Here is a 25,403-nt window from a genome sequence, read left to right on the forward strand (position 1 = left end):
AAATCTAAAAAGTCTTTAATTTCTTTATTTCTTCCTTGACCAAGTTATCATTGAGTAGAGCATTGTTCAGTTGCCAAGTGTATGTGGGCTTTCTGTTGTTTTTGTCCATGTCAAAGACGAGTCTTAGTCCATGGTGGTCTGATAAGGTACTAGGGATTATTTCAATCTTTTTGTATCTGTTGAGGCCTGTTTTGTGACCAATTATATGGTCTATTTTGGAGAAGGTACCATGAGGTGCTGAGAAGAAGGTATATTCTTTTGTTTTAGGATAAAATGTTCTATAGATGTCAGTTAAATCCATTTGGTTCATAACTTCTGTTAGTTTCATTGTGTCTAGGTTTAGTTTCTGTTTCCATGATCTGTCCATAGCTGAGAGTGGGGTGTTGAAATCTCCCACTATTATTGTGTAGGGTGCAATGTATGCTTTAAGCTTTAGTAAAGTCTCTTTTATGTATGTGGGTGCCCTTACATTTGGGGCATATATGTTCAGAATTGCAAGTTCCTCTTGGTACATTTTTCCTTTGATGAATATGAAGTGTCCTTCTTTATCTTTTTTGATTACTTCTGGTTGAAAACTGATTTTATTTGATATTAGAATCGCTACTCCAGCTTGTTTCTTGGGACCATTTGCTTGGAAGATTGTTTTCCAACCTTTTACTCTGAGGTAGTGTCTGTCTTTTTCACAAAGGTGCGTTTCCTGAATGCAGCAAAATGTTGGTTCCTGTTTACGTATCCAATCTGATAGTTTATGTCTTTTTATTGGATAATTGAGTCCATTGATATTAAGAGATACTAAGAAAAAATGAATGTTGTTTCCTGTTATTTTTGCTATTGGCAGTGGAGATATGTTTGTGTAACTACCTTCTTTTACGGTTTTTGGAAGGTTACTTTCTTGCTTTTTCTAGGTTGTAGTTTCCCTCCTTGTGTTTGAGTTTTCCACCAATTATCCTTTGAAGTGCTGGATTTGTGTTGAGATACTGTGTAAATTTGGATTTGTCATGGAATATTTTGGTTTCTCCATCAATAATGATTGACAGTTTTGCTGGGTATAGTAGTCTGGGCTGGCATTTGTGTTCTCTTAGGGTCTGTATGATATCAGTCCAGGATCTTCTGGCATTTATGGTCTCTGGTGAGAAGTCTGGTGTAATTCTTATGGGTCTGCCTTTATATGTTACATTGCCTTTTTCCCTTACTGCTTTTAGTATTTTTTCTTTGTGTTATACATTTGATGTTTTGACTATTATATGGCGGGAAGTATTTCTTTTCTGGTCTAAACTATTTGGAGTTCTGTAGGCTTCTTGTATATTTATGGACATCTCTTTCATTAGGTTAGGGAAGTTTTCCTCTATAATTTTGTTGAGGATATTTACTGGTCCTTTAAGTTAGGAGTCTTCCCCCTCATCTATACCTCTTATCATTAGGTTTGGCCTTCTTATTGTGTCTTGGATTTCTTGTATATTTTGGGTTAGTAGCTTTTTGTATTTTGCATTTTTTTGACAGTTGTGTCAATGTTTTCCATGGTATCTTCTGCACATGAGATTCTCTCTTCCATCTCTTGTATTCTGTTGGTGATACTTGTGTCTATGACTCCTGAACGGTTTTTTTTTTTTTTATGTTTTCTATCTTCAGGGTGGTCTCCCTTTGTGATTTATTGTTTCTACTTCCATTTTTAGATCCTGCATGGTTTTGTTTAATTCCTTCTCCCATTTGGTTGCATTTTCTTGCAATTCCTTAAGGGATTTTTGTGTTTCCTCTTTAAGGGTTTCTATCTGTCTACCAGTGCTCTCCTTAAGTTCTTTGAGAGTGTTATTTATGTCTTTCTTAAAGTCCTCTATCATCATCATGAGAAGTGATTTTAATTCTGAATCCTGCTTTTCTGGTGTGATGGGGTGTTCAGGGCTTGCTATGATGGGGGAACTGGGTTCTGATGATGCCATGTAACTTGGGTTTCTGTTGCTTATGTTCTTGTGCTTGCCTTTTGCCATCTGGTTAACTCTAGTGCTGCCTGTACTTGCTGTCTCTGACTGAAGCCTGCCTTTCCAGTTATCTCGCTTGTGTCTGATATCCTAAAGGTCCAGATGTCTCTGTGATCTTTTCCAGCTGCACTGATTACAGTGGTACCTCTAGGATGGCTCAGGATATGGTGCCTCCAAGGTAGCAGTCCAGCTAGGTGTCTGCTATTGTGGGTACAGTGTCTCCTCTAGGATATCTCAGGATATGTTGTCTGATGCTCTGAGTTCAGTTGCTCCTCTGTGTCTCTGGGTTGGGTGGACCTTCCAGTATGTCTCAGGCGAAATCCGGGATCCACACAACAGCAGACCAGGCAGAGGTCTGATTCAGGCCTCAGATCCAGGAGAGGGGCGGAAGGGAAGTGCTAGTCCACAGGGGTTGGAAGGGGGTGTATCTGCTGGAATCTGAGTGCTCACAGCACCCAGCTATGGGCTCAGGGTACTATGTGGGTCTTCCTACCTAATGCTGGCTGTGGGATCTGTAGAGCCTCAGAATGTCTCAGGCGGGGGTATCTGGGCTCCACACAACAGCAGACCAGGCAGAGGTCTGGTCCAGGCCTCAGATCAGGGAGAAGGGGGGAAGGGGAGTCACGGGTTGCAATTTAAAAACTGTTGAAGATATTGCAGACACACAACTTTAAATTGCATGGTGTGTGAGCTTCAACACTCCTGATACAGCAATTGACAGAAATTACCTATGATCATTTGATAGAAAGGGTCTCTACTGCTTCTCCTAGTAGTTACATTCTACTAAAGATGAGGTCCTGTTTCAACAAATTCCAATACTGAGAGCAATGTAAGTTTATCACTGAGCAGTTTCTCACTATTGGAACAACCTCCTTATTTTTCTAATCAAGAAAAATATGTAGTGATGTGGATTTGTTCATTGTAACCTTTGATTTTTCTTAATTTTCAGAGCCTTCTTGAATTTAGTTAAAATATTCTGAGGTAATGCATCAGCTTGGAGTAAAATTTTTTTGCATTTTTTTCAAAGGTAATTCCAAATGTATTTCCAGGATGTTTGGATTTATAAACTGTGCGTGAGCATGTATCTCATCTACTACACAAAAAATAATCCCTTAAATATTTACAGATCATATTTGTATGAATAGACTTACACATGAATTTAAGATGAATACCTGAATAGTGAGTTTTTGTGTTTTTGTTCAGAGTGTATGTTCTCATATGTGTAAAATGTTAGCATGGAAATCGAAGCACAGAGTCTGAATGGTTATCCCTGAAAACTATTAAGCCATGTTTTCATTTATTTTTTGGTAGACTTTTATCTCACACTCCCTTGAAATCAAGAGAGAAAGCACCTTATTGCTGAGGGTCTGAGAGTCTCTACATGTTTTCTGTTTCAAGTCTTTCTAACTTAACCTAGTACTACTATGGCAATGAGCCTGAAATATTGCACAGAATCTTCCCTATTTTAGTTAACACCAATCATTATCTCTAGTTCAGTGTTTCTAAGTTTTGCAATGCTCACCACTGACACACAATTTTAATTATTTATATGAGGGCAGACAAACCTGGAGTTGAATGAATTATTTCTCAGTTCTAAGACCATTAGAAATATGTGTTTGATGATGTGCCTTTTTTGCCTTTTCCAATTTTTTTAAATTTTTTATTGAATATTTTATTTACATTTCAGATGCCATCCCCTTTTCCAATTTTCCCTCCTTAGAAAATGCCCCCTTTTCCTTTTTGCTTTTATACAATTCTTTTAAAATGTTAATCAAAGGCTTTTTAAGTTTGGTAATGCTCAATCAGAAGTGTAACCCAATACCCAACCTAGATATATCAACTATCTTTGACTGGTGGAGACACATAAACATCTGCCTCCATGTCCCCCCCCCCCCCTTTCTCTCTATCATCACCTAGCTTCTCCTTTCCTTCTTCTCCTCCTCTCCTTACTCCTTCTCTTCCTCTCGGTACTCCTCCTTAGTTCCTCCTACATATCATCCTTCCTGTTAAAATAAAACTTTTCTCTCAAAATACAATTAGAGCATAATTATACCAATTTGTACCAGTGAGGTACAAGATAGTCCTAATACCCAGTCCATCATTTTGTTGACTAACCAGAACCTCTGTCATCTATCCTAACTAAAACGCTTAGTTCTGGACCTGGCTTTTTTCTTGGCTTCAAAATGAATGTCAGCTGAAAACCATCCACTCAAATCTTTTCTCTCAAAGTAAACAGCCAGGATTGGCTATGAGACTATACGTTTCCAACCCCGTCAGAAATCCAGAATGACTGAGTTAACTGAAATTATGGGAAGCACAAAGCATAGCTTATAAAACTTAGCCAATTTATACATACCGCTGAATACCTAGACAGTCCCTATACTACAAAACGTTGGAACATCTGATCTTCAGCCTTCTAGCCCAGAATTGTCTGATAGACATTAGTGATGCAGAATTATTAAGGGCTGATTACTCTGTCTAGGCAGATATAATCAGTCGACTATTCTGCAAGTGTGTCCTTTTCTGGACAGTAATTTGTCTGTAGATGGAAAGAGGCAATTCTTGCCTAATGGCTGTCTCACCACAATTGGAGTAACTCCAAAGATGCTCAATTTCTTCTTAGAATTCAAGACAGGAATCTCTCAGGAGCAGACAGGTTTCTAATCAAAATGAACATTAATACAGAAATGTTTGTAATGTCAATTCTGTGGACTACTAACATTTTGAAAACCAACTATCCATGTAGGGTAATCTGGACTGTTGTCTGTTAACTCCTCTCAGCTATTTCTAAATAAAATATAGAAAACACTCTAACAATAAACTCAAAGCCATGAATTTACTATAGGCCCTTGACTCACAGGCTAGCCATCTCAAATCAGTTTAATAAGTTAAAGAAGGACTGGGTCTAAGCCTTGTATTCCTAAATGTGTTATACAGGCATAATGCCTATGAGAATAACAATATTCATCTCACTTTATATCAATAAGAAGCTCATGCCAATGAAAACCTTACATTTGAAATCAAAGTAAATTTTGTACCATTTAAGAAATTATAACTTCATCTTGATAATAATTATACAGATTTCTACCAATAAGTTATGGCTATGCAATAAATCCTAGGTAATCCTCCCTGTTCCAACAAAACCACTACTTTTCCCTAGAAAGACAGCCCAATATTAACCACCTTAGTCCCCAAGCCCAGGGAATAGGGGTGCTGACTCTTTATTAACTTCTTCAAGCTGATTATGGGCGTGAGATATTAGAAGAGGGGTGGGGGGAGAGTAAATTGATAAGCCTCTGATGCTGTGTCTTCACTGCATCCAGATGGAATTCCAGGACATCAGAGGTTTGAGCAGGTCTTCTCAGCTTGCTTGATGAGTAGAAACACCAAGGCTGTGTATTCTGCAATATACAATTCTCAAAACAAACTTTAGTATCTAGATAATTTTTAAGAGGGCTAACATTTTATTAAAGATGTTGATTCTAACAACTTTTCTTTTTTCCTTTTTTTATTGGTTATATTACATTTCAAATTTTATCCCCTTACCCCATTCCCCCCTCCACCCAAGAACCCATTATCCCACCTCCCCTCTTCCTGCTTCTATGAGGGTGTACCCCCACTAACACCTCCCCACCCTCAGATCCCCACCACCACTCAGTGGTCAGCCTTCATGGGACCAAAGATCTCCTATCCCACCTATGTCCAACAAGGCCATCTTCCCCTACATATACAGCTGGAGTCATGGGACCCTCCCTATGTGCTCCTAGGCTGGTGGTTTAGACCCTGGGGAGCTCTGGTTGGTTGGTATTGTTGCTCTCCTCATGGGGCCACCAACCCTTTCAGCTCCTTCAGTATTCTAACTTCTCCATTGGGAACCCTTGATCAGATCAATGGTTAGCTGTATCTGCCTCTGGGTATGTCAGACTCTGGGGGACCTCTAAGGAGACAGCCTTATCAGGCTGCTGTCAGCATGCACTTCCTGTCATCCATATCAGCATCTATTTTTGGTGACTGCACATGGGATGAATACCAAGGTGGACTGGTCTCTAGACAACCTCTCCTTCAGTTTCTGTCCCACACTTTGTCTCCATATTTGCTCCCTTGGGTATTTTGTTACTCCTTCTAAGTAAGACATAGGCATACACACTTGTTCTTCCTTCTTCATGAGCTTCATATGGTCTGTTAGTTGAATCTTTGTTGTTTCAAACTTTTGAGCTAATCTCCGCTTATCAGTGATAAGCTTATTACCATATGTGTTCTTTTGTGATTGGGTTACCTCACTCAGGATGGTATTTTCTAGTTACATCCATTTACCTAAGAATTTCTCGAATTCATTATTTTTAATAGCTGAGTAATATTCCATTGTGTAAATGTACCACATTTTTTTTATCCATTCCTCTGTCGAAGGACATCTGGGTTCTTTCCAGCTTCTGGATATTATAAATAAGGCTGCTATGAACATAGTGGAGCATGTGTCCTTGTTATATGTTGGAGCATCTTCTGGGTATATGCCCAGGAGTGGTATAGCTGGGTCCTCAGGTAGTGCTATGTCCAATTTTCTGAGGAACTGCCAGACTGACTTCCAGAGTGGTTGTTCCAGCTTGCAATCCCACCAACATTGGAGGAGTGTTCCTCTTTCTTCGCATCCTCGCCAGCACCTGACTTCAAACTGTACTACAGAGCAGTAGTGATAAAAAAAAAACTGTGGTATTGGTACAGAGACAGGCAGGATGATCAATGGAATAGAATTGAAGATCCAGAAATGAACCCACAGACCTATGGTCACTTGATCTTTGACAAGGGAGCTAAAACCATCCAGTGGAAAAAGGTCAGCATTTTCAACAAATGGTGCTGTCTCAACTGGAGGTCAACATGTAGAAGAATGCAAATTAATCCATTCTTATCCCCATTGTACAAAGCTCAAGTCCAAGTGGATAAAGGACCTTCACATAAAACCAGATACACTGAAACTAACAGAAGAGAAGGTGGGGAAGGCCCTCGAATACCTAGGCACAGGGGAAAAGTTCCTGAACAGAACACCAATGGCTTATGCTCTAAGATCAAGAATTGACAAATGGGACCTCATCAAATTGCAAAGCTTCTGTAAGACAAAGGACATTGTCAATAAGACAAAATGGCAACCAACAGATTGGGAAAAGATCGTTACCAACCCTACATCCGATAGAGGGCTAATATCGAATATATACAAAGAACTCAAGAAATTAGACTCAACAAAATAACCCCATTAAAAATGGGGTACAGAACTAAACAAAGAATTCTCAACTGAGGAAACTCGAATGGTTTGATGATGTTCTTAAGCATCACCCGTGAAAGAGTCATTCCAACTCCAAAGAGGCTGTTACTAACCTGGTGATAATCACTACTATAACTTTTACCTTACAGGTTTGCAGAAAATATTCATGACTTCAGCATATGTTTTATGAAAGACATTTGTTGGGAAGATGTGACATATATTCATGTAAGTAACCCAAGTGCAAACTGAAAACAACCAAGTCAAACTTGCTGAATCATTCACCTTTATTTATAGGACAATGGGGACAGAGTTGTTGAGCACAAAGGTCTTATAGTCCGTATTTATCCTGAAACATAAAAACCAGCATTTGATAAGAATTATGAATACTGGATACTTGAAATGTACTTCACATTTATAGGTATAATATAGGATAAAGAACATGTAGTCTATGTGGCTCAGTTTGTAAAAACACTCTTTTAACTACAACTTGTCTGAGTTTGTTCATTTGAATAAAATACACAGAATGCTGCCAGTTTTATTACATATTTTGAGGACTATTGTACACATATTAATTGGTTTCTCTTTAAAATGCATTATTTCTCTATCCATGAAAGTGTTATACAACACTATATTGTTCTGGATTCCAGACTCACCTTCATCTTGTAATATTTGAGGGTGAACAAGGAAAAGTTTAATGAAAACTGTCCTACATGGTCACATTTTCAGAGTTTCACCAAGCATAAGTAGTTGACATTATCTAAGATTTGAACATGGCATGAAGAATTTCACAAGTTTTTCATAATTGTACTAATTATCTAGTGTGGAGACTCAAATGTTGCAAAGAATACACCCTGGACAAAACATATTTTATCCAGGAAAATGCTTCATTTTCCCCAACAGAACAAGTTTCCCCACTAAAAAATGTTAGATGTTTCCTCTAACCTGAAATGAAGTCAAAGATATTTCCATATGCATTACATGTTAATATTCTCACCAATATGAATTCTCTATTACATTCTAACAGATATGCCAAAAGTAAAGGATTTACACTTTAAATACATTTGAAAGTTTTCCCTCCTTTAAGGATTCACTAAAAAAATTTAAGATGATATTTTTTTGTAGAGGGTTGTCTCATTTACTTCATTCATAAAGTTTCAATATTATATAAAATCTCTGATAGTTTCCCAAATTGATATTGTGGGTAATGCATTTGTCACAAACACAATATTTGTAAGGTTTACCTCATGTATAAATTCTCTCATGCCTTCGCACATTAACTACATGGGTAAATTATTTGTCACATTCATGTCATTTGTAAGGTTTCTCTCCTGTATGGATTCTCTGATGCCTTCTCAGACAGCTTTTGTAAGTAAAGCATTTGCAACAATCACTACATTTGTAAGGTTTCTCACCTGTGTGAATTTTCTGATGAACACTAAGATGGGAAGGATGGGGAAAGCATTTGTCACATTCACTACATTTGTAAGGTTTCTCTCCTTTATGAATTCTCTGATGCTGTCTTAGACTGCCTTTTTGAGTAAAGCATTTGTCACATTCTCTACATTTGTAAGGTTTCTCTCCTGTATGAATTCTCTGATGCCTTCTCAGACTGCCTTTTTCAGTAAAGCATTTGTCACATTCACTACATCTGTAAGGTTTCTCTCCTGTATGAATTCTCTGGTGAATTCTCAGACTATCTTTATGGGTAAAACATTTGTCACATTCACTACATTTGTAAGGTTTTTCTCCTGTATGAATTCTCTGATGAATTCTCAGACTGACTGTTTCAGTAAAGCATTTGTAACACTCACTACATTTGTAAGGTTTCTCTCCTGTGTGAAATCTTTGATGAATACTAAGATGGGATTTTTGAATAAAGCATTTGTGACATTTGTTGCATTTGTAAGGTTTCTCTCCTGTATGAATTCTCTGATGAATACTAAGATGGGATTTCCTGGCAAAGCATTTGTCACATTCACAGCACTTGTAAGGTTTCTCTCCTGTATGAATTCTCTGATGAACACTAAGATAAAATTTTTGGGCAAAACACTTGTCACATTCAAAGCATTTGTAAAGTTTCCCTCCTGTATGAAGTCTCTGATGCATGCTAAGATTGAATTTTTGTGTAAAACATTTTTCACACTCACTACATTTGTGAGGTTTCTTTCCTGGATAAATGCTTTGCTGACTTTGAAGATTGTCTCTTTGGGTAAAGCACTTGTCAGGTTCACTAAATCTGTAAGGATTCACTTCACTATTATTTTGTTTCACCAACCGTTTATGTTTAGAGAGAAAAACCTTATCAAATTCTGTATTTCTATTGGGTTCTTTCTTTCCTATGTGGATTCCTTGATTGAGACTAATGATTGAACATACATTTAAACCATTTGCACATTCATTATACTTGCAAACTTCTTCAGTGTTCCCAGGTTTAGGTTTTCTTAGATTTGAGAATTGAAGAGATGCATCTCTGTGGTTAGTTTTATGAGGTGTACTTTGGGTAGATTCATGAATCCTATTGCTGAGTTGATTGCATTTAGAAGACTTTTCTTGAATATTCACATGCTCATGGACAATGTACAGTGTGTCTTGGTCAAAGGCCTTCTCATACTTTCCATATATGGGGTGATTTTCTGAAAAAAGGTGCAATTAGGGATGACAGGCATTACTTATATGAGTATGAAGTGATTCAATAACTAGTGTTTGCTGAAGTTTTAGGTAAAATAACATTCTCATGTATTTATGCTCTCAAAAGATTTTTTTTTTAATCATTACATGGATCCTTAGAAGAACCTCAAATCTGATCTATATCAAATGATAGAAAATGATAATTGTCTTCTAAAACTTACTTTAATATTGTATCACTTACCCACCTCAAAAATATTAACCCATAATTGCTCCTGTTTAAAGGAAACACCTGGGCAGTGAGTGGATCAGAGACTAAAGGACAGTCCATCCAGACACTGCTCCTCTTGGGGATCCATTCCACATGCAGACAAGAAACAAAGACAGAATTGTTGATACCATAAGTGCTTGCTGACAGGAGCCTAATATTGCAGTCTCCTGTGAGGCACTGCCAGCACCTAAACAACAGAAATAGATGCTTGCAGCCAACAGTAGAACTGAGCATGGATCCCCAATAGGGGACTTAGGGGAAGGATTGAAGTAGCTGAATGGATTTGCAACCCCATAGAAAGAACAATAATATCAATCAACCAGAAACCCTGACCTCCCAAGGACAAAATCTCTAAGTAAAGAGTAAACATGGAGGGCCTCATGTCACCAGCTACATATGTAGCAGAGGACTGCCATATCTGACATCATTGAGAGTGGGGGCCTTGGTCCTGTGAAGGCTCAGTACCCCAGCATAGGGTAATCCCAATGCAGTGAGGGGGCATTGCCGGGTGGGTGGAGGAGCACTCTCATAGAAGCAGAGAGGTGGGAGCAGGAGAAAGGGTGTTTACAGAGGAGGAACCTGGAGGGGGGATAGCATTTGAAAGGTAAATAAATAAAATAACATAAAAAAAGGAAATTGTACTTTGCAGAAGATAGGACAAATAAGTGATCAATCTGTAATGAAATTTGAAAAAGTAGATCTCTAAACAATGTATCCCTAATTTTATAGTTACAATTTGATTCAGAGTGACAATGTGTAGCATTGGTAGTTATAAATTTATTATGTAACTGACACTGACATGGAAACCAGTAAACAGTTTTATTTCAGCATCCTAAATGAAAGGATAATGATGTCTCAGAACTAAACCAATTGTCAAAAAGTAAATAAAAACATCTCCATAACAACAGCTCTATATACACTTAAAATTTTTGCAGTTTTTAAAATCATAAATGAGGAAACATTTTAAAGCAATAGTAAGATTAAAACATTCCACCTATTTTATGTATAGAAATATAATTCCTTGTTCTGAATATTTAATTTTTTGAACTTGAAAGACTTGAATCAAGCTAGATTAGTGGTAAGAAATCTCAGGAAATATTGCACTGATTACTTTTCCAAAGAAAGCAGAGAAATGTAAAGAAACCACAAACATTATGATTTTAACCAGAAAAAATATGATTTTTCCTCTTTTGGGGGAGTCTCTAGACACCTCAGAGAGTTTGATAAACACAAAATGGGAACATTCAAAGAAAGAATTAGGAAGTCAAAAAGAAGTGTATTCTTACCCACAAACAATAGATTGTTGTAATTCTCCAACATCACATCCATGTACAATGCCCTCTGAGCAAAATCGAGACATTCCCATTCCTCCAGTGAGAAGTCCACAGCCACATCCTTAAAGGTTAACAGACCCTGGAATGGAAAATTACCTATTTACTACTGGACCAAAATCTTTCCTTTGATAAAAAAGAATGAATTTAGATATACTTTTGTGATACAAATGATTGAAGAAAATATTGAAGCACAAATGTTTTCAAAAAGTTCTCTATGGAGAACTGTCTGAGGTTATGAACTGCTGCTCTTCCACAGACAATCTATACAGTGACTTACTACAATGCTCACATTCAGAAAGGCTCTCACCTTCATGAGTTTTCTTTGGCTTACTGAGACGTTAGCAGTAAATGAAAGATTGGCCGTCGTTACTACATTTGAAAATTTTGTGTGCAATTTGATTTCTATAATATCTTTTAAAGTCCTCTATTATATTTGTTTCTCAGAACCCACAATGCACTACACAATGGAATGTTAAAACCAGTTCTTTAAAATCCAATGATCTCTTCTGAATACTACTGGCAGGAGGAATACACAGCACATATGCATACATTCAGGCAAAGGTAATCGGCATATAGTGAAGAAAAATCAACTTTAACTATCATAAAAAATACTTTGTAAAACACTCATAGGCTTCCTTGTATTTCTATTTCTCTGAGAGTGCATGATATAATTATTTCAAAAGCAGTAATCATTTACAGAATATAACATATACATTTCATGTCCTGATGCAATAACGTAACTTCATGAAATATGGGTTGATTTCAAATAGAATCCCAGTGCCACATCATAAATTGTCAACTTATGATGAAAAACAACATGCTTTCAAATTTTACAATGCACAGTTTGCTGAAATATGGACACTTGCTTATTCTTGTGTGCAGCTCCATCTCACTTGTCTGTATTACAACAGATCTATTTAACAATCTGAGGACTCAGTAGAATCTTACATCCTTTCATGTACAAACTGGTAGAATGTGAAATGCAGAATTAATGGATGAACTAAATGTCAGTTTTTCTTAAACAGAACAGAACTGCAGCATCAGGGCATACATTCAACATTCCATATGATACAGAAAATCAAATGCTTTGGGAAGTTATTTTATGAGAATATATTCAAAACTATGAAGTAGTAATACCAGTATTTGAGAGCATTAAAATACTTAATATTTTATATAAGCTGGCATAATCAATATATATAGTAACAATTTAAAAATTCCATATGCTCTATCATTACAGATTGATTAGATATGTATGTCTGAACACGTGGCATAAGTGGCAATGCATTCCAATGAAGGAGAATCATTTTCTTTGACCAAATTTTGTTTTCAAATTGAAGGAGAATTATATTAATTCATCATGAGTATTTAATAATTATTCCTCATGGTATTATCAATTGAAAACTTCAATTTTTTAACTTTAACCTTACTTAATTTTCTTCAGAATTTGACCACAGTCTATCAGAATTGTAGCTTGTATGGAAAATATGATCTATAATTGTTCCTTTGTTCATGAAAACTATAATACACTGATTTTATACTGGCTTTATTACAAATGAGCCTCAAAAATGTAAACCTGGGCATGAAAAAATGACTAAGAAGTAAAGGTACTCGCTGCTTTTCCATAGAAACAGAATTTAATTCTTTCTAAACATATTACAGCTCACTACTATGTCTGTCGTCAGTCAGCAGGGTTTGGTGCTGCACTCAGGGTGTCAGGGGCATAATGTATCATTCAGTGTACATAAAGTATTCAGATGAACACTTATATAATTAAAGAAAATTTTATTGTAATGAAAGAATAATCATTGCTATAATCCTTCTGTTATGTAATGCATAAGTTGGATGAAGAAGAATAGCATAGGTTCTATCAAACCTTCTTCCTGCTAAAGAACCAAACACAAAAAATTGGGAAGAACATTAATTTACGTTTGAAAATTGATGGTTTATACACAGGACCAAGGCAATGCCCTGTAGAAAATTCTCACTAATGTCTTTCATGTGGTGAAATGAGAAGGTGAAGACAACAGGACTTACACTACTTCTAAAGATTGAAACCAAAAAGAATGGAAAATAGACATTTCTGTACTGAGAATTTACCACAGGGGCAGTATCCCTCATGAAACAAACAGATTCCAGGTCTCAACACTTCAATCATTACTGTGTGACATAAAATGTCAAAAAGAGTTGTCAGAATACTGAAATCTGCATCAGCTCACAATCACATCATTGGCATAAGAAAGACAATTTCCATCCATCATCTGTGTCTCTAGAGAGTTAATACATTTCCTATTAGAACTGAACACATTGGGTCCCTTATAATTTTACTCTTCTACAAATTCTCCTCTTCCACATATTGCTTAGTGATGTGAATTTCAACATATTTCCATATCCACATTCACAAGCTTGTATCTAGAAATATGACCATCCATGAAATACAATTGATGTGACACAAGAGACCTTACTTCCATAGTAATATAAAAGCACAGAATTTTACTCAATGTAGAAAATATGCATATATATATATATATATATATATATATATATTTTTTTTTTTTTTTTCAAGACAGGGTTTCTCTGTGTAGCCTTGGCTGTCCTAGAACTCACTCTGTAGACCAGGCTGGCCTTGAACTCAGAAATCCGCCTGCCTCTGCCTCTCAAGTGCTGGGATTAAAGGCGTGGCCACCACTGCCCGGCTGCATCAATATATTCTTGAGAATCATTTTTAATAGAAGCTTTCGGAGACCAGCAGGTCTGCAGTCCATTGGAATTTTATGTCCTCACAGTATACAATCCAGTAGAAATATGAAGATGTTATATACATGAAAAAACAAAACATTAAATATTCATTATCACAGAGGAAAATGAAGATGATAGAAAAGAAGCCCTCAGATCACATTTCACATATAATTAATCTTTTGAATGGATTGAATAAAAAGAAACTTTTAAGAAATGTGGACAGGACACTGACCTGCGGAGTGTTTACCAGAGAAACACTCATTCTTTTTGTTCTTCTTCTCCTAGGTGCTGTGTGAGGAACAAAGATTAGAATTCTTGAAATTTCATATCAAGGATTGAACAATAATTCAAAGATGAAAGAAATATGACTCTATTACAGACAATGCTAAGCCACACTTTAAAAAAATCATTAAAAGCAAAATATACCAGGAATCTTGACGACATTTCCACTGACATGACAGCATGCGATGACTTGTGTTCTGATATGATTATAACCCGAGGATTATTTCTAACCTCAGAAATTACCAGCCAAACATAGAACACATGCATAGAACACATGTATACCTGCTGTACAACACTAATACTCAGGGAATTACTGAAAACTTGTCTTCCTGGGACTAGAGTCAAAGACAAATAGCCAGTGGGTGCCAAGACTGATTTCTAGAATTGAATGGAGTTTCATTAGTAATCACACTAGATTACAATATCTGAGACTTCGATGAAATTCCAGTTCATTCTATGCAGAAGATAAAGTATATGTCATTTCCATTTGTGTCCTGTTGTCTTGGAATACAAATGTTCTATCTGATAAATATGTTGTAGCTCCACATGAAAGTAAGAATTAATGCCATGGGTTTCCTGGCATAAATACCCATACATACATACATATATATATACATGTGTTTACACGTAAATAAAAACAAAAATTCATTCTGAATATTGAGATATTATTACTATGAAAAGTGCTCTTGACCATGGTATCAGCAAATATACAGCACTGTTGCGCTTACTGGAGCCCGATGTTGGACGCCAAACTGTTGCGGCCCGTACTGCCCGTTCCGGTCCGAGGGTCAGGGTCTAGCGAGAGAGAGAGTGGGGATAAAGGGGAAGAGACGCGAAGAATGGAGACAAGACAGAGATTCTGATCAAGTCTCGTTTATTGAAGGGAATTCTGAGCTATTTATAGGCTTCTGCCACGTGCCTTGTAGGCGCCTGGATACCACGTGCCTTGCAGGTGTTGATATGACGTAAGCCTTACAGGCGTCTATAGCGTGGACAGCACGTGCACCGCAATGCCTTGCAGGCTTGGATAGCACGTGCGCCTTATAAGCATGTATGGCGTAGATAGCACGTGGACAGCACGTGAACTGCAATGCCTTGCAGGCGTGACTACCACGTGCACCTTGCAGCTGGGGGCAGTAAACAGCAACACAAAATATGTGGGATATCAGAGTGTGCTTTAGCTGTTGTAGGCTATTGAAAACCAAATCTTTCATCAGGGTATATGGTTCCAGATGGCTGCAAAGTTGATCTAGCCGCTTTCTGCTAAAGTCGGCTCCCAACACAGCACTTTTTAAGCATTACATTCATCTTATATTTCTCTCATGTCAAATATTTTTCTTGGTATTTAACAGGTACATGAATAGTTTCTTTCTATGACCCTGCATTACAAGCTTAGATTGACACTTAGAAAGAGCAGATGGATGGACTGCTGTGGAAAATCATATAAAATTAATGAGAATTGATGAGGAAAATGATAATTTTCTAAAAACAAGTGAACAAGTAACATTTGGCCAGACAATAAGGAAGTGCTGACATCAAGGCACTCAGTGTTTTTTCAAATATTGTAGAGGACTAAACATATGCACCACTAAATTCTCAAATGTACAAAGAAAAAAGTAAGAGTCAGTATGCACGAGCATACATTGAAAGAAGTTTCTCTCTAATGGATGGAGAAAGTGAACTCAACTTGATTTCATGCCAGAGATGCAAGACTATTTCAAGAGGCACAAGCCAGACAAGATAAGGCTCAGAATATGAACAGTGAGAGAAGGTTCACAATCATGTCAATATACTTATAAAATGCCTGGGACAAAATATCACAGAGGATCACTAGAAAAGCTCTGTATATTGTGAGAACAGAAGGAACATCCCTTAGTCTAATGAAGATAATAGCCAAGATCTTAAACCTATCATTACAAAAATTAAAGGCAGCCGTCATCACTCAATTGTTTTTAAAAGAGAGACAAGGATGTGCAAAGCATTCAAACTAACTTATCACAGTGCAGCAGTACTTACATAAAGCATGTAAGACACAGAATATTTTCAATCTGTCAAATAAGGACACTAGCAAGGCAAATATTCTAAAATTACAAGAAACATAATTCTTGAATTCAAGAAATACAAATATCCCAAGAAATACCCCAATATAATAATACACTTAATAAGCTATTTTAAAAATACAAGAAAATATCACTTGGTTTTATACTTTCTTAAAGGATAATCTGAGAAGTCAAAAGACTGCTTGGTGTGTAAAAAGGTCTTGGATATGCGGGTGTACCATACAAACTGATAAAAGGCTCTGTAGGATGCTAGGTATAAAGAGTCATCAGTGGCTCTCCCTAGATCCTGACCCTTGTGCTGAAGCACCAACCTGTCTGACAATGCATGTGCACCAGTGTACCCATGGTTTTCCATGCTTCCTCTATGAAGTTACCATGACTACTACAGAATCTACTTTAAAACTTGGAACTGACACTTTCTCAAATACACACCTGTTTTTGAATAGACATCATTTTGCACTTTTGAGCCTCCCAGTTATTACTAACACTTGTTACATCAAATCTTTTTACACTAGTCAAAGTTTAAATAGCTATATGTAGTGTTCAAACACTGGGACTCTTGATTACTACAAGGACATAGCATTCTGATGTAGCATTTCCTAGGAAAGTCTGTCAGAGATTGGCTTCCTCAATTCCCAGATAGACCTAGCTATTCTCACATCTAAGTGCTGTAACAGTCTGCAAGTTTATTCCATTTTTCTTGTCCTATCCCTTACCACCAAAACAGGAGACATTATAATACCATACAGTAGTAATAGTTATATATAGAATAAAATCAGGAGAGCATAGAATGATATTTTCAAGCCCTAAAAGAATACAAATGCAAAGTCTAGTGTTACTTTCAATAAAAGTGGCTACTAGTATTGACAGTGTTGAAGATACGTTTGAATGTAGTAAATCATTGAGACATGATTTCAAGTCCAGAACCAACGTAGGTAATAAACAAATGAAAGTATGCACAAAAGAATCAGATATGAATTTTCCATGAGGACACAGGTGATATGACAGCTCTTGTGAGGGATGAGTGAATGCAAGAGAACTCATGTCCAACACAGGAAAGCTCTATCCCACACAAGGAATGGAGAACAAAGTGAACCATAATATACGACCCTCAATGCCAGCAAAATCCTCTAGATTAAAACTCTTAAGAAATAAAATCTCTGAAAGACCATTATTTTGTCCAGAAATCTTCCAAAAATTTCACTATAAAATCCCTAGCACAAGTCAGATTAGGTGAAACAGATATCCACATAATGAAGAATATTATAGGTGAATCCTGGTTTCAGAACAGGAAGAAATGTGCACAAAAAGACACAATTACCTCTGAAATCTGATGCTCAGGACAGATTCCCATAACAGAGTAAAAATAAGATAAAATGCCTCTGCTCAAACCTTAAAAAAAAATACATGTATCCCCTAAGGAGGAAAATTTACATGATATACAAGATACAGAACTGAAAAACCAGAGTCATCATTAAAGAGATCAAAGCTTATAAATCATGTCAGTCAACTAGAAGAGGACAGGAAAAAAATGATTCTGATTTCTGGACAATGAAATAATAGCAAATGTCTGAAGGAATGCAAAAACAACATAAGATAATGAAAATTGAATTCAGTAATTGCTTAGAAAATCACAAAACAAATAAATATCCTGATTTCGGTCTGGGTAAAAGAAACTTAGTTTTCAATAGGCAACAGCTATTTCAGAGACTCAAAACTAATCAAATATTGACATCAACTGCCCCCTGACTGCACTGCCTACTATGGGACATCCATGTCGTCACATCTAATATTATTCTCAGTGAAAATTTCAGGAATCATTAATGAAATACAATCTGGTAAAACCAAATTCATGACCTCTCTCTACTGACAGGTGAGCCCCACCCCAACCCTTGTTCAATCCTTCAACCATACCTGGATCCTTTCTCAGAGTCGCCTTGGCCTTTACCATCCAGGGTTCTTAGTTTTGATTTACAGTTATGCAGATTTGGCTGAGCATATAAAGACCTGAAAATGGGAAAATATCATTCAGAAAGAACCTGGAATTAGTCATGGAATAAAAATGAAGGATGCCAACACCTGACAAAAGGATAAACATGAAATAAAGAGATGTCATGAAAATGTCTCTTTTTCTCTGAGGATTTCAGTTTATCCTATGTGATGTGACAGTCAGTCATAAATACATACAGAGCCCTTTTCCCACCAACACTGAGGAGGAGCAAGGAAGATTGCACTATTGTAACCCCCAGAATGCAGACTGTTTAATTTCTCCAACTAGAGGTCTCTGTAAAAAGCCCTGACTGCAGGGTCTAAGCATTCCCACTCCTGCAAGAAGTCCACAGTGCAGAACTCAACAAACCATGACTATGCATGGGCAGAGCGCTTTTCATGAACCATGGAGACGTTTTTTCTTAAGTAAGGGAGCAATTATAATTAGTTAAAAGGTGCTGTCTAATTTTGTCCTAATCCATAGTTTATATATATATATATATATATAAATATGTTGGCCTAATATCCTCTCACAGCATGCTAGGATGAACCTTAAAAGCATTCAAAGAAATTCAGGAAGAATGGCTAACTGTGGTGCCTATTAACATATAAATGCAGACATTATTGCCTAAGTTCTTTCTTGTCTCCTCATTCTCTCCAGGCCAACCCTCTCTCCTCCCACCTCATCCTCAATACCTCTTCTCCCACAGCTCATGACCTGGTTCAGTCTGGACTGAACCAGATAACTCTGCTTTCTCTCTCAGACTAAAAAGCCAAAAACTAAGCTCTAAGCACCAGCAGCACAAGAACCAGATATGTTCTTGGAATGCTGAATGTTCCATATGTTAGGAAAATAATAAAGCTTCATTGGAAACTACAATGGCCTATAAAACCCTCAGTAGCTTGTGACCAAAGTCCATCTCTTGGTCGGGATGTGATATTTAATAAAGCTTGCCCACATGGTGAAGTGTGTTTTCTCTGGCTACACTCAGGGTTAACAGAACCTACAATATAGCTTCTCCTCAGCCATACCTGGCTGCAACCCTGTCTTCATTTTCATTCAAACCTAAGGTGTAACATTAATAACTAAGTCTATGAAGATATATTTCTGAATGTTGTATTTACATGAAAGCCATCATATATTGAAGGAATTTCAGATAATGAAGGAATTTCAGGTAATGAAGGAATTTTGGATCTCAGCTTAAACTCAGAATCTCAGGTTAAACTTAAAAATTAACTGTCCCAGGGACACATCCCAGAGGAGTACATTCCAAAAACTTACACACACATTCCAGGTGAAAGGCCCAAAATAAGAGACAGAGTTTCTCTGTGTAGCCTTGGCTGTCCTGGAACTCACTCTGTAGACCAGGCTGGCCTTGAACTCAGAAATCCACCTGCCTCTGCCTCCCAAGTGCTGGGATTAAAGGCATGCACCACCACTGCCTGGCCTAATTTTTCTTTTTAAATTAAACCAAAATGGGGAAATGTTAGCATTCTGTTTAAACTCCACCCCCACAGATATGTAGCAACAGCTGGGTATTCTCCTCCCCACAGTTACCTGGCAATAAATAGCCAGGTAGGCCTGGCCCACTATAAAAGGGGCTGCTTTTCCCCTCCTCTCTCTATTAGCCTCTTGCTCTTTCTCTCTTGATCCCTCTGTCCCCTCACCTCTTCCCCCTTCCTCTTCCCTTTCTCTCCACATGCTCATGGCCAGTCTCTCTCTCTCTCTCTCTCTCTCTCTCTCTGTCTCTCTCTCTCTCTCTCTCTCTCTCTCTCTCTCTCTGCCTCTACTACCCTCTTAACTCCCTCCCCATGCCCTGAATAAACTTTTTCTATTCTATACCATCATGTGGCTGGTCCCTGGGAGAAGGGATGCCTTGGCATCTTGGCATGGGTCCGCTGAGACATCCCCTTCCCCCATACCTCAACACACACCCACAGAACATATTCTCTTTCTCTTTATATAAACATATCACATGTACTTTACAAAAGACTTTTAAGGTAGTCACACTTTATCTTTATTGTGCTAAAGAAATGAAATACTTGTTACTGAGTAATTTTTTTCCAAAATTATACCGCACCTAAATATTCCTAAAGTAAACCACCCTGTGGTCAAAATCTAGAAGTTTCTCTCAACATTAGCTATTGAATCTGCAAGGTAAAACTGTATAGTTTACTTCCCAGTTTTAAAAACTCATAAATCCCTGAGCTCACTAAAGCTCGGGACTTAAAATCCCACCAATCTCCAACATGAGATATTTCCAATCCTGAAAATCCTACCCCACAAAGAAATTCTATACAAAGCCTGCCTCCTTCTCAGTTCTCTTCTGCTTCTCATCTGAGCAGAGGCAGCCTCCCTCCAGTGTTCTTCTAATCTCTTGTTTGTAGTTTGTTGTTCCATGGGGCTTTGTGATCTATTTTGGCTTCTGACTGCCAGGAGACCTTTTATTTCACTACTCTTAACACTTCAGCTGGGACACCTTTGCCCTGGAGATAACCCAAAACACACTCACCACCAGTGCTGAAATACTGACAGACTGATATTGAAATATATTTCTTTTTTTGTCTCTGTGGATTGTTTCTAGCGAGACCTAGTGTTTGCAGAGACCCCCCACACACACACTTATATCACCTAACCAGTACACCTCAAGGGATACCCTTTCATTCTGTCCAGTAAACTCAGAGGTAATCATAATCATTCTTCCCCATTAAGATATTAGGGATTTTTTAATTGGATATTTCATTTACTTACATTTCAAATGTTATCCCCTTTCCCAGTTTCCTCTCCACAAACCTTCTATCCCATCAACCCCTCCACAGGCTTCTATGAAGGTGCTCCCACACCCATCAACCCACTCCTCTCTTTCTTTATGTATAATAATTCATAAAGAATATACTTTGTCAAAATCCATGAAAATATTTCACCAGATTTGCAGATCTTGCAGAAAGCCTACCAAGAATTTGAGTGTTGAATGTATGGTACTAATTTAGTAATGCCTGCAAATTAAATATTAATGATTATGTTTGAAGTATGCACCAATGTTAATAAAAGAGGAAGACTTTGAAATACAGAACCACAGTTTGGCCAAAACTGTAGGAAAAAATCCCAGTCTATGCAACTACAGATGTGGTTTCCCTCACTATCAAAGTGGGTGAGTTTGAATGGCCTGTGAATACCAAGGATCTAAGGAAACAGAAGCTGAGAGAAATGAGCAGTGTGTAGCTGAGAGCATGGTTGTTGGCTGTTCAAATGGGAGGTGCTTGGTGATTCACAAAGACACCAAGAATCAGAGCCCTGAAGGTAGTGAAACAGAGGCAAACAGTCAAAAGACATTCTCAAGTTGTCTCCATAGGCAAGAGATGTCACAGGTTTATAGAGGCAATACTTACACTCAGTGTTGGCATACCAGTCCTCTGGACACGTCACACAATAATGGGCATGTGATGGAGAAAAGAAAGTATCATCACTGCAGCTTCCACATTTCTTATCAACAGGACACTTCACAAACATAGGTGGGAGAAGCTATGCCACATGCAGACTTTACATCTGAGTGTGCAACTGAAGGACATTGCTGTACAGCAACAATTCTAATTCAAAATGCCCATCATCTTCACTGATTAGAATCTAAGAAATATATAGTTTTAAATTTTATTTACCTATGTATGGATGTTGCTATCTTATTGATGTGGCTAGAAAAATATATTTCTTACTACTTTCTGGTACTAATTCCCAAAGGATGAGAAAGACCGCAAAAGTAGAAATGGAAAAGATAAAAGCTGCAGTGGAGAGGTCTGCTATTTTTAATAAATTCTAAATCATTCAATGTTACCAAGGAAGACTCAGGAGCCAGATGCTGGGGTGAAAGCCTGCTAGCTCAGAGAGGCAGAGAAAGCACACCATCGACCTTCCTCTTCAGATGAAAGCCCAGAAGCAATCCCTTTCTTCCACACCTTCTCAAATGACCTCCTCCAGACTGAATGCCCTTCCCTCTGCTTCCTACACATCTGTCTGTCTGTCCTCCCAACTCCCTCTTACTCTCTATGGTCTTTTTCTTAATCCTAGGTTCCCTTCCTGTTACCTGGTTGATTGCTCCACCTTTTGACCCATGGATGATTTTATTTAATCTTGTTTACAATCAGGGGTCAGTGTATGATCAAATACCTACAATAAAGGTCTTGCACAAGCTACATCTCATGCAGAAAGCTTCTTAAGAAGCATACCATCATGTATACAACTTACAGGGAGAAAACAGAAAGAAATGGGAGACTTCTCTGAAGTCAGCAGAAACCATCATACAATGGGACAAACTCAGGAGAGCATAATAGAGCAATGCTGTATACAGGGAACACATGGGAACATTGCTGACCAAGCCTGCAGTGGACTTGGGACTGATAACCACAGCCCATGTGGTGGGTGACAAGACTTGGGTTCTCAGGATCTGACATAACCCCTCCCCCACAGGTCCTGGCCCCAGGCCATTACCAACTTCCTCAAGATTATTCCTTGCATTACAGAAAGAGCTCTGTAAAAGTAATTTTATCCACCTGAGGTAATTGTCTTTTCTGAGGCTGTCTGCCTCTGTCTGCTTACATAGCCTAGTCCTGGAAGTTTCAAGTCTCTGTACAATACTAAGCTTAGAATGTTTTCAGCCTCAGAGATCTACTGCTGAATAAGCCGACCTTTCCTAGTTCTTCCTGAATTCTTGCTGGCTGCTCAACTCAGCTTTTCTGGCTCAAAATTCCTCTACACACTGACTGAATCAATTCAGAGAGATAGGCTGGGATTATACACCACTACCCAGCAAGAAACCAGATTTAACCAGTGTATAGAGGAATTTTTAACCAGAACCAGTAAGAGTTCTTTCTCTCTCCCTCTCCCCTCTCTCCCCTCTCTCCTCTCTCTCACTCCCCTCTCTCTCCCCTCTCCTTTCTTATCTCACTTTCATGCCTGATTCCTCTCTTTCTCTGCCTCCTGACCTCAGTCTTTGGGGCCAGTGAACACAATTGCCCAAGAGTAGCTTCCCAATAAACTGGCACTTAATACATTCTAATCTGGCTTGAACTGGCTCATTTGAGCAGCAGAGAACAAATAACTTATGGAATGGCCCAGTGGCTGGTTGTAAATCTGGTTTGTCTCCTCTGTTCTGCTCTTCAGCCATATTTCTGAACAATCCTAGTGAACAAACATGTGTATCCGAGCATCCTGTCTCTAACAGGCAGGGTCAGCACAGTACTCATCTGTGGGGTGTTTTAGAGCGCATCCTCCCTCATCTAAATTCTATGTGGTGTGACTTACTCTCTCCTAAGCACTGCAATTCCTTTACATCATAAATCCTGCTCTTCTACACCACAGCTTAACATTGGAGTGCTACCCAACGCAGGAGACGCCTTTTACAACCTCCACAAAACGAACTCCAAATGGATCTTACAACGAAATCTTAAATGCTAAGGTCAGAAGTTGTAGAAGTTACTAAGAGAAACTAGGGCTCTTCAAGTGTTTCTGCACACTGCACACAAGCCCATACTCCAACTGCTTGGTGCAAAAGGAGCCCCCAGAGTGAAGTTATTCAGAGACAATGACCAGACCTGCAGAATGTTTAGGACTAAAAGAGACCCCACAGATGTGGCCACATCTGGCCACCACTTACCACCCAGTCCCAGAAAAAAAAGCCACCACACCAACTTCCGAGGCTCGACCGCCTGCTCCTCCCCATGTGGTCAGTGACCCTGTGCTCACCTTGTCGCAGGTTCAGACCTTGCCTGAGGGTCCCTTGGAGCACCCAGGACGAACTTCCCCTTCTTCCTCCTGAAATCAGGGTGGAGAGGTTATGTCTGTGATTCTCAAAATTAACCGGGAAGCTTCCTCAGCCCAGGAACCCTGGAATGCCTCCTGGAATGCTGGGAATTGTAGTTCTTTAGGAAAAACAAAAGCTCATGGGAAAGTATGGTGGCCTAATTGATTTTTCTCCGTACAAGCCGCTGTAAGACGCGATTGAGGTCGTACGAGCTGGCAAATTCCGGGGGAATTTTCCTGACCAAAATCCATCTCTTGGTCAGTATTTAATGTTAAATAAATGCCTGCTTTCAATTTGGTTTAAAATCGTTGAGTGGGTTTTTTTCCAGCAAAAATCAGGTTTAACATACTAAGGTCCATAGAGAGATAACTCTACCCCATAATTGCTCTTCAGTCCCTGTACTGGAAAGTGAGCTGAGCTGCCAAGGTTGCTAAGTGTCCTGAGAGCCAGATTTTCACACCAGGCAGCTGAAGTGGGATCCTCACAGAAACAAGCAGTCTCTAGTAGAAGCTAAGATAAGCAGTTAGCCAGAGGGGGTTCCAGCACAAACAGGCTGAGATAAGTTAGCAAGGAAATCCTGACCTTGGGTTCCTAGAAATGGAGTTGGGTAATTTTCCATAGAATTCTTGATCAAAGAGATCCAATTCTAGTTAAAACTGAAATGGCCTCAGCAACAATACAGATGGAGGAGAGGTGGCATTGACTTGCTTACTCTGTCATAACACAATGTGGGATGGCTTGTAGGTACTGGAAATTGAACCCAGGTCCTCTACAAGAACATCCAGTGTTCTACATGATTGAGTCATCTCTCTTCAGCCCTTGGTATAAATTAATATTTCCTCTTACCTGGGCCTCAAGAACAACACTGAGAACAGAGTGGGGAAACTGACTACACATTATACCTACTCTGGCAACTGAGGGTGATTGGTTGCACTTTATGCAAGCTGGAACATTTGATAAGGCAAACTTGATAAGACTCTGTAAAAAAAAAATTAAATTAAAGGTGGAGAGTAGGTGGCAGCTCACACTTGGTTGCTGAGCTGAGGTATGGGGATCTTTATTTCCTGAAAAGCCAGTGTTA

At 38.3% G+C, this 25,403-nt stretch overlaps 1 protein-coding gene across 1 annotated transcript in view; it reads right to left on the minus strand.

Moving 5' to 3' along the window:
* Nucleotides 1-24,422, minus strand: part of LOC117709600 (uncharacterized) — a 127,529-nt gene extending 103,107 nt beyond the window's left edge. The window contains 5 exon segments of the mRNA XM_076933779.1: nt 8,472-9,863; nt 11,413-11,539; nt 14,429-14,484; nt 18,453-18,545; nt 24,265-24,422. Coding sequence (XP_076789894.1) covers nt 8,472-9,863; nt 11,413-11,539; nt 14,429-14,484; nt 18,453-18,489 — 1,612 coding nt within the window. The 5' untranslated portion in view covers nt 18,490-18,545; nt 24,265-24,422.
* Nucleotides 24,423-25,403: the final 981 nt, after the last annotated feature.

This window comes from Arvicanthis niloticus, chromosome 5 (assembly GCF_011762505.2).
Source record: "Arvicanthis niloticus isolate mArvNil1 chromosome 5, mArvNil1.pat.X, whole genome shotgun sequence".
Classification (NCBI taxonomy): domain Eukaryota; kingdom Metazoa; phylum Chordata; class Mammalia; order Rodentia; family Muridae; genus Arvicanthis; species Arvicanthis niloticus.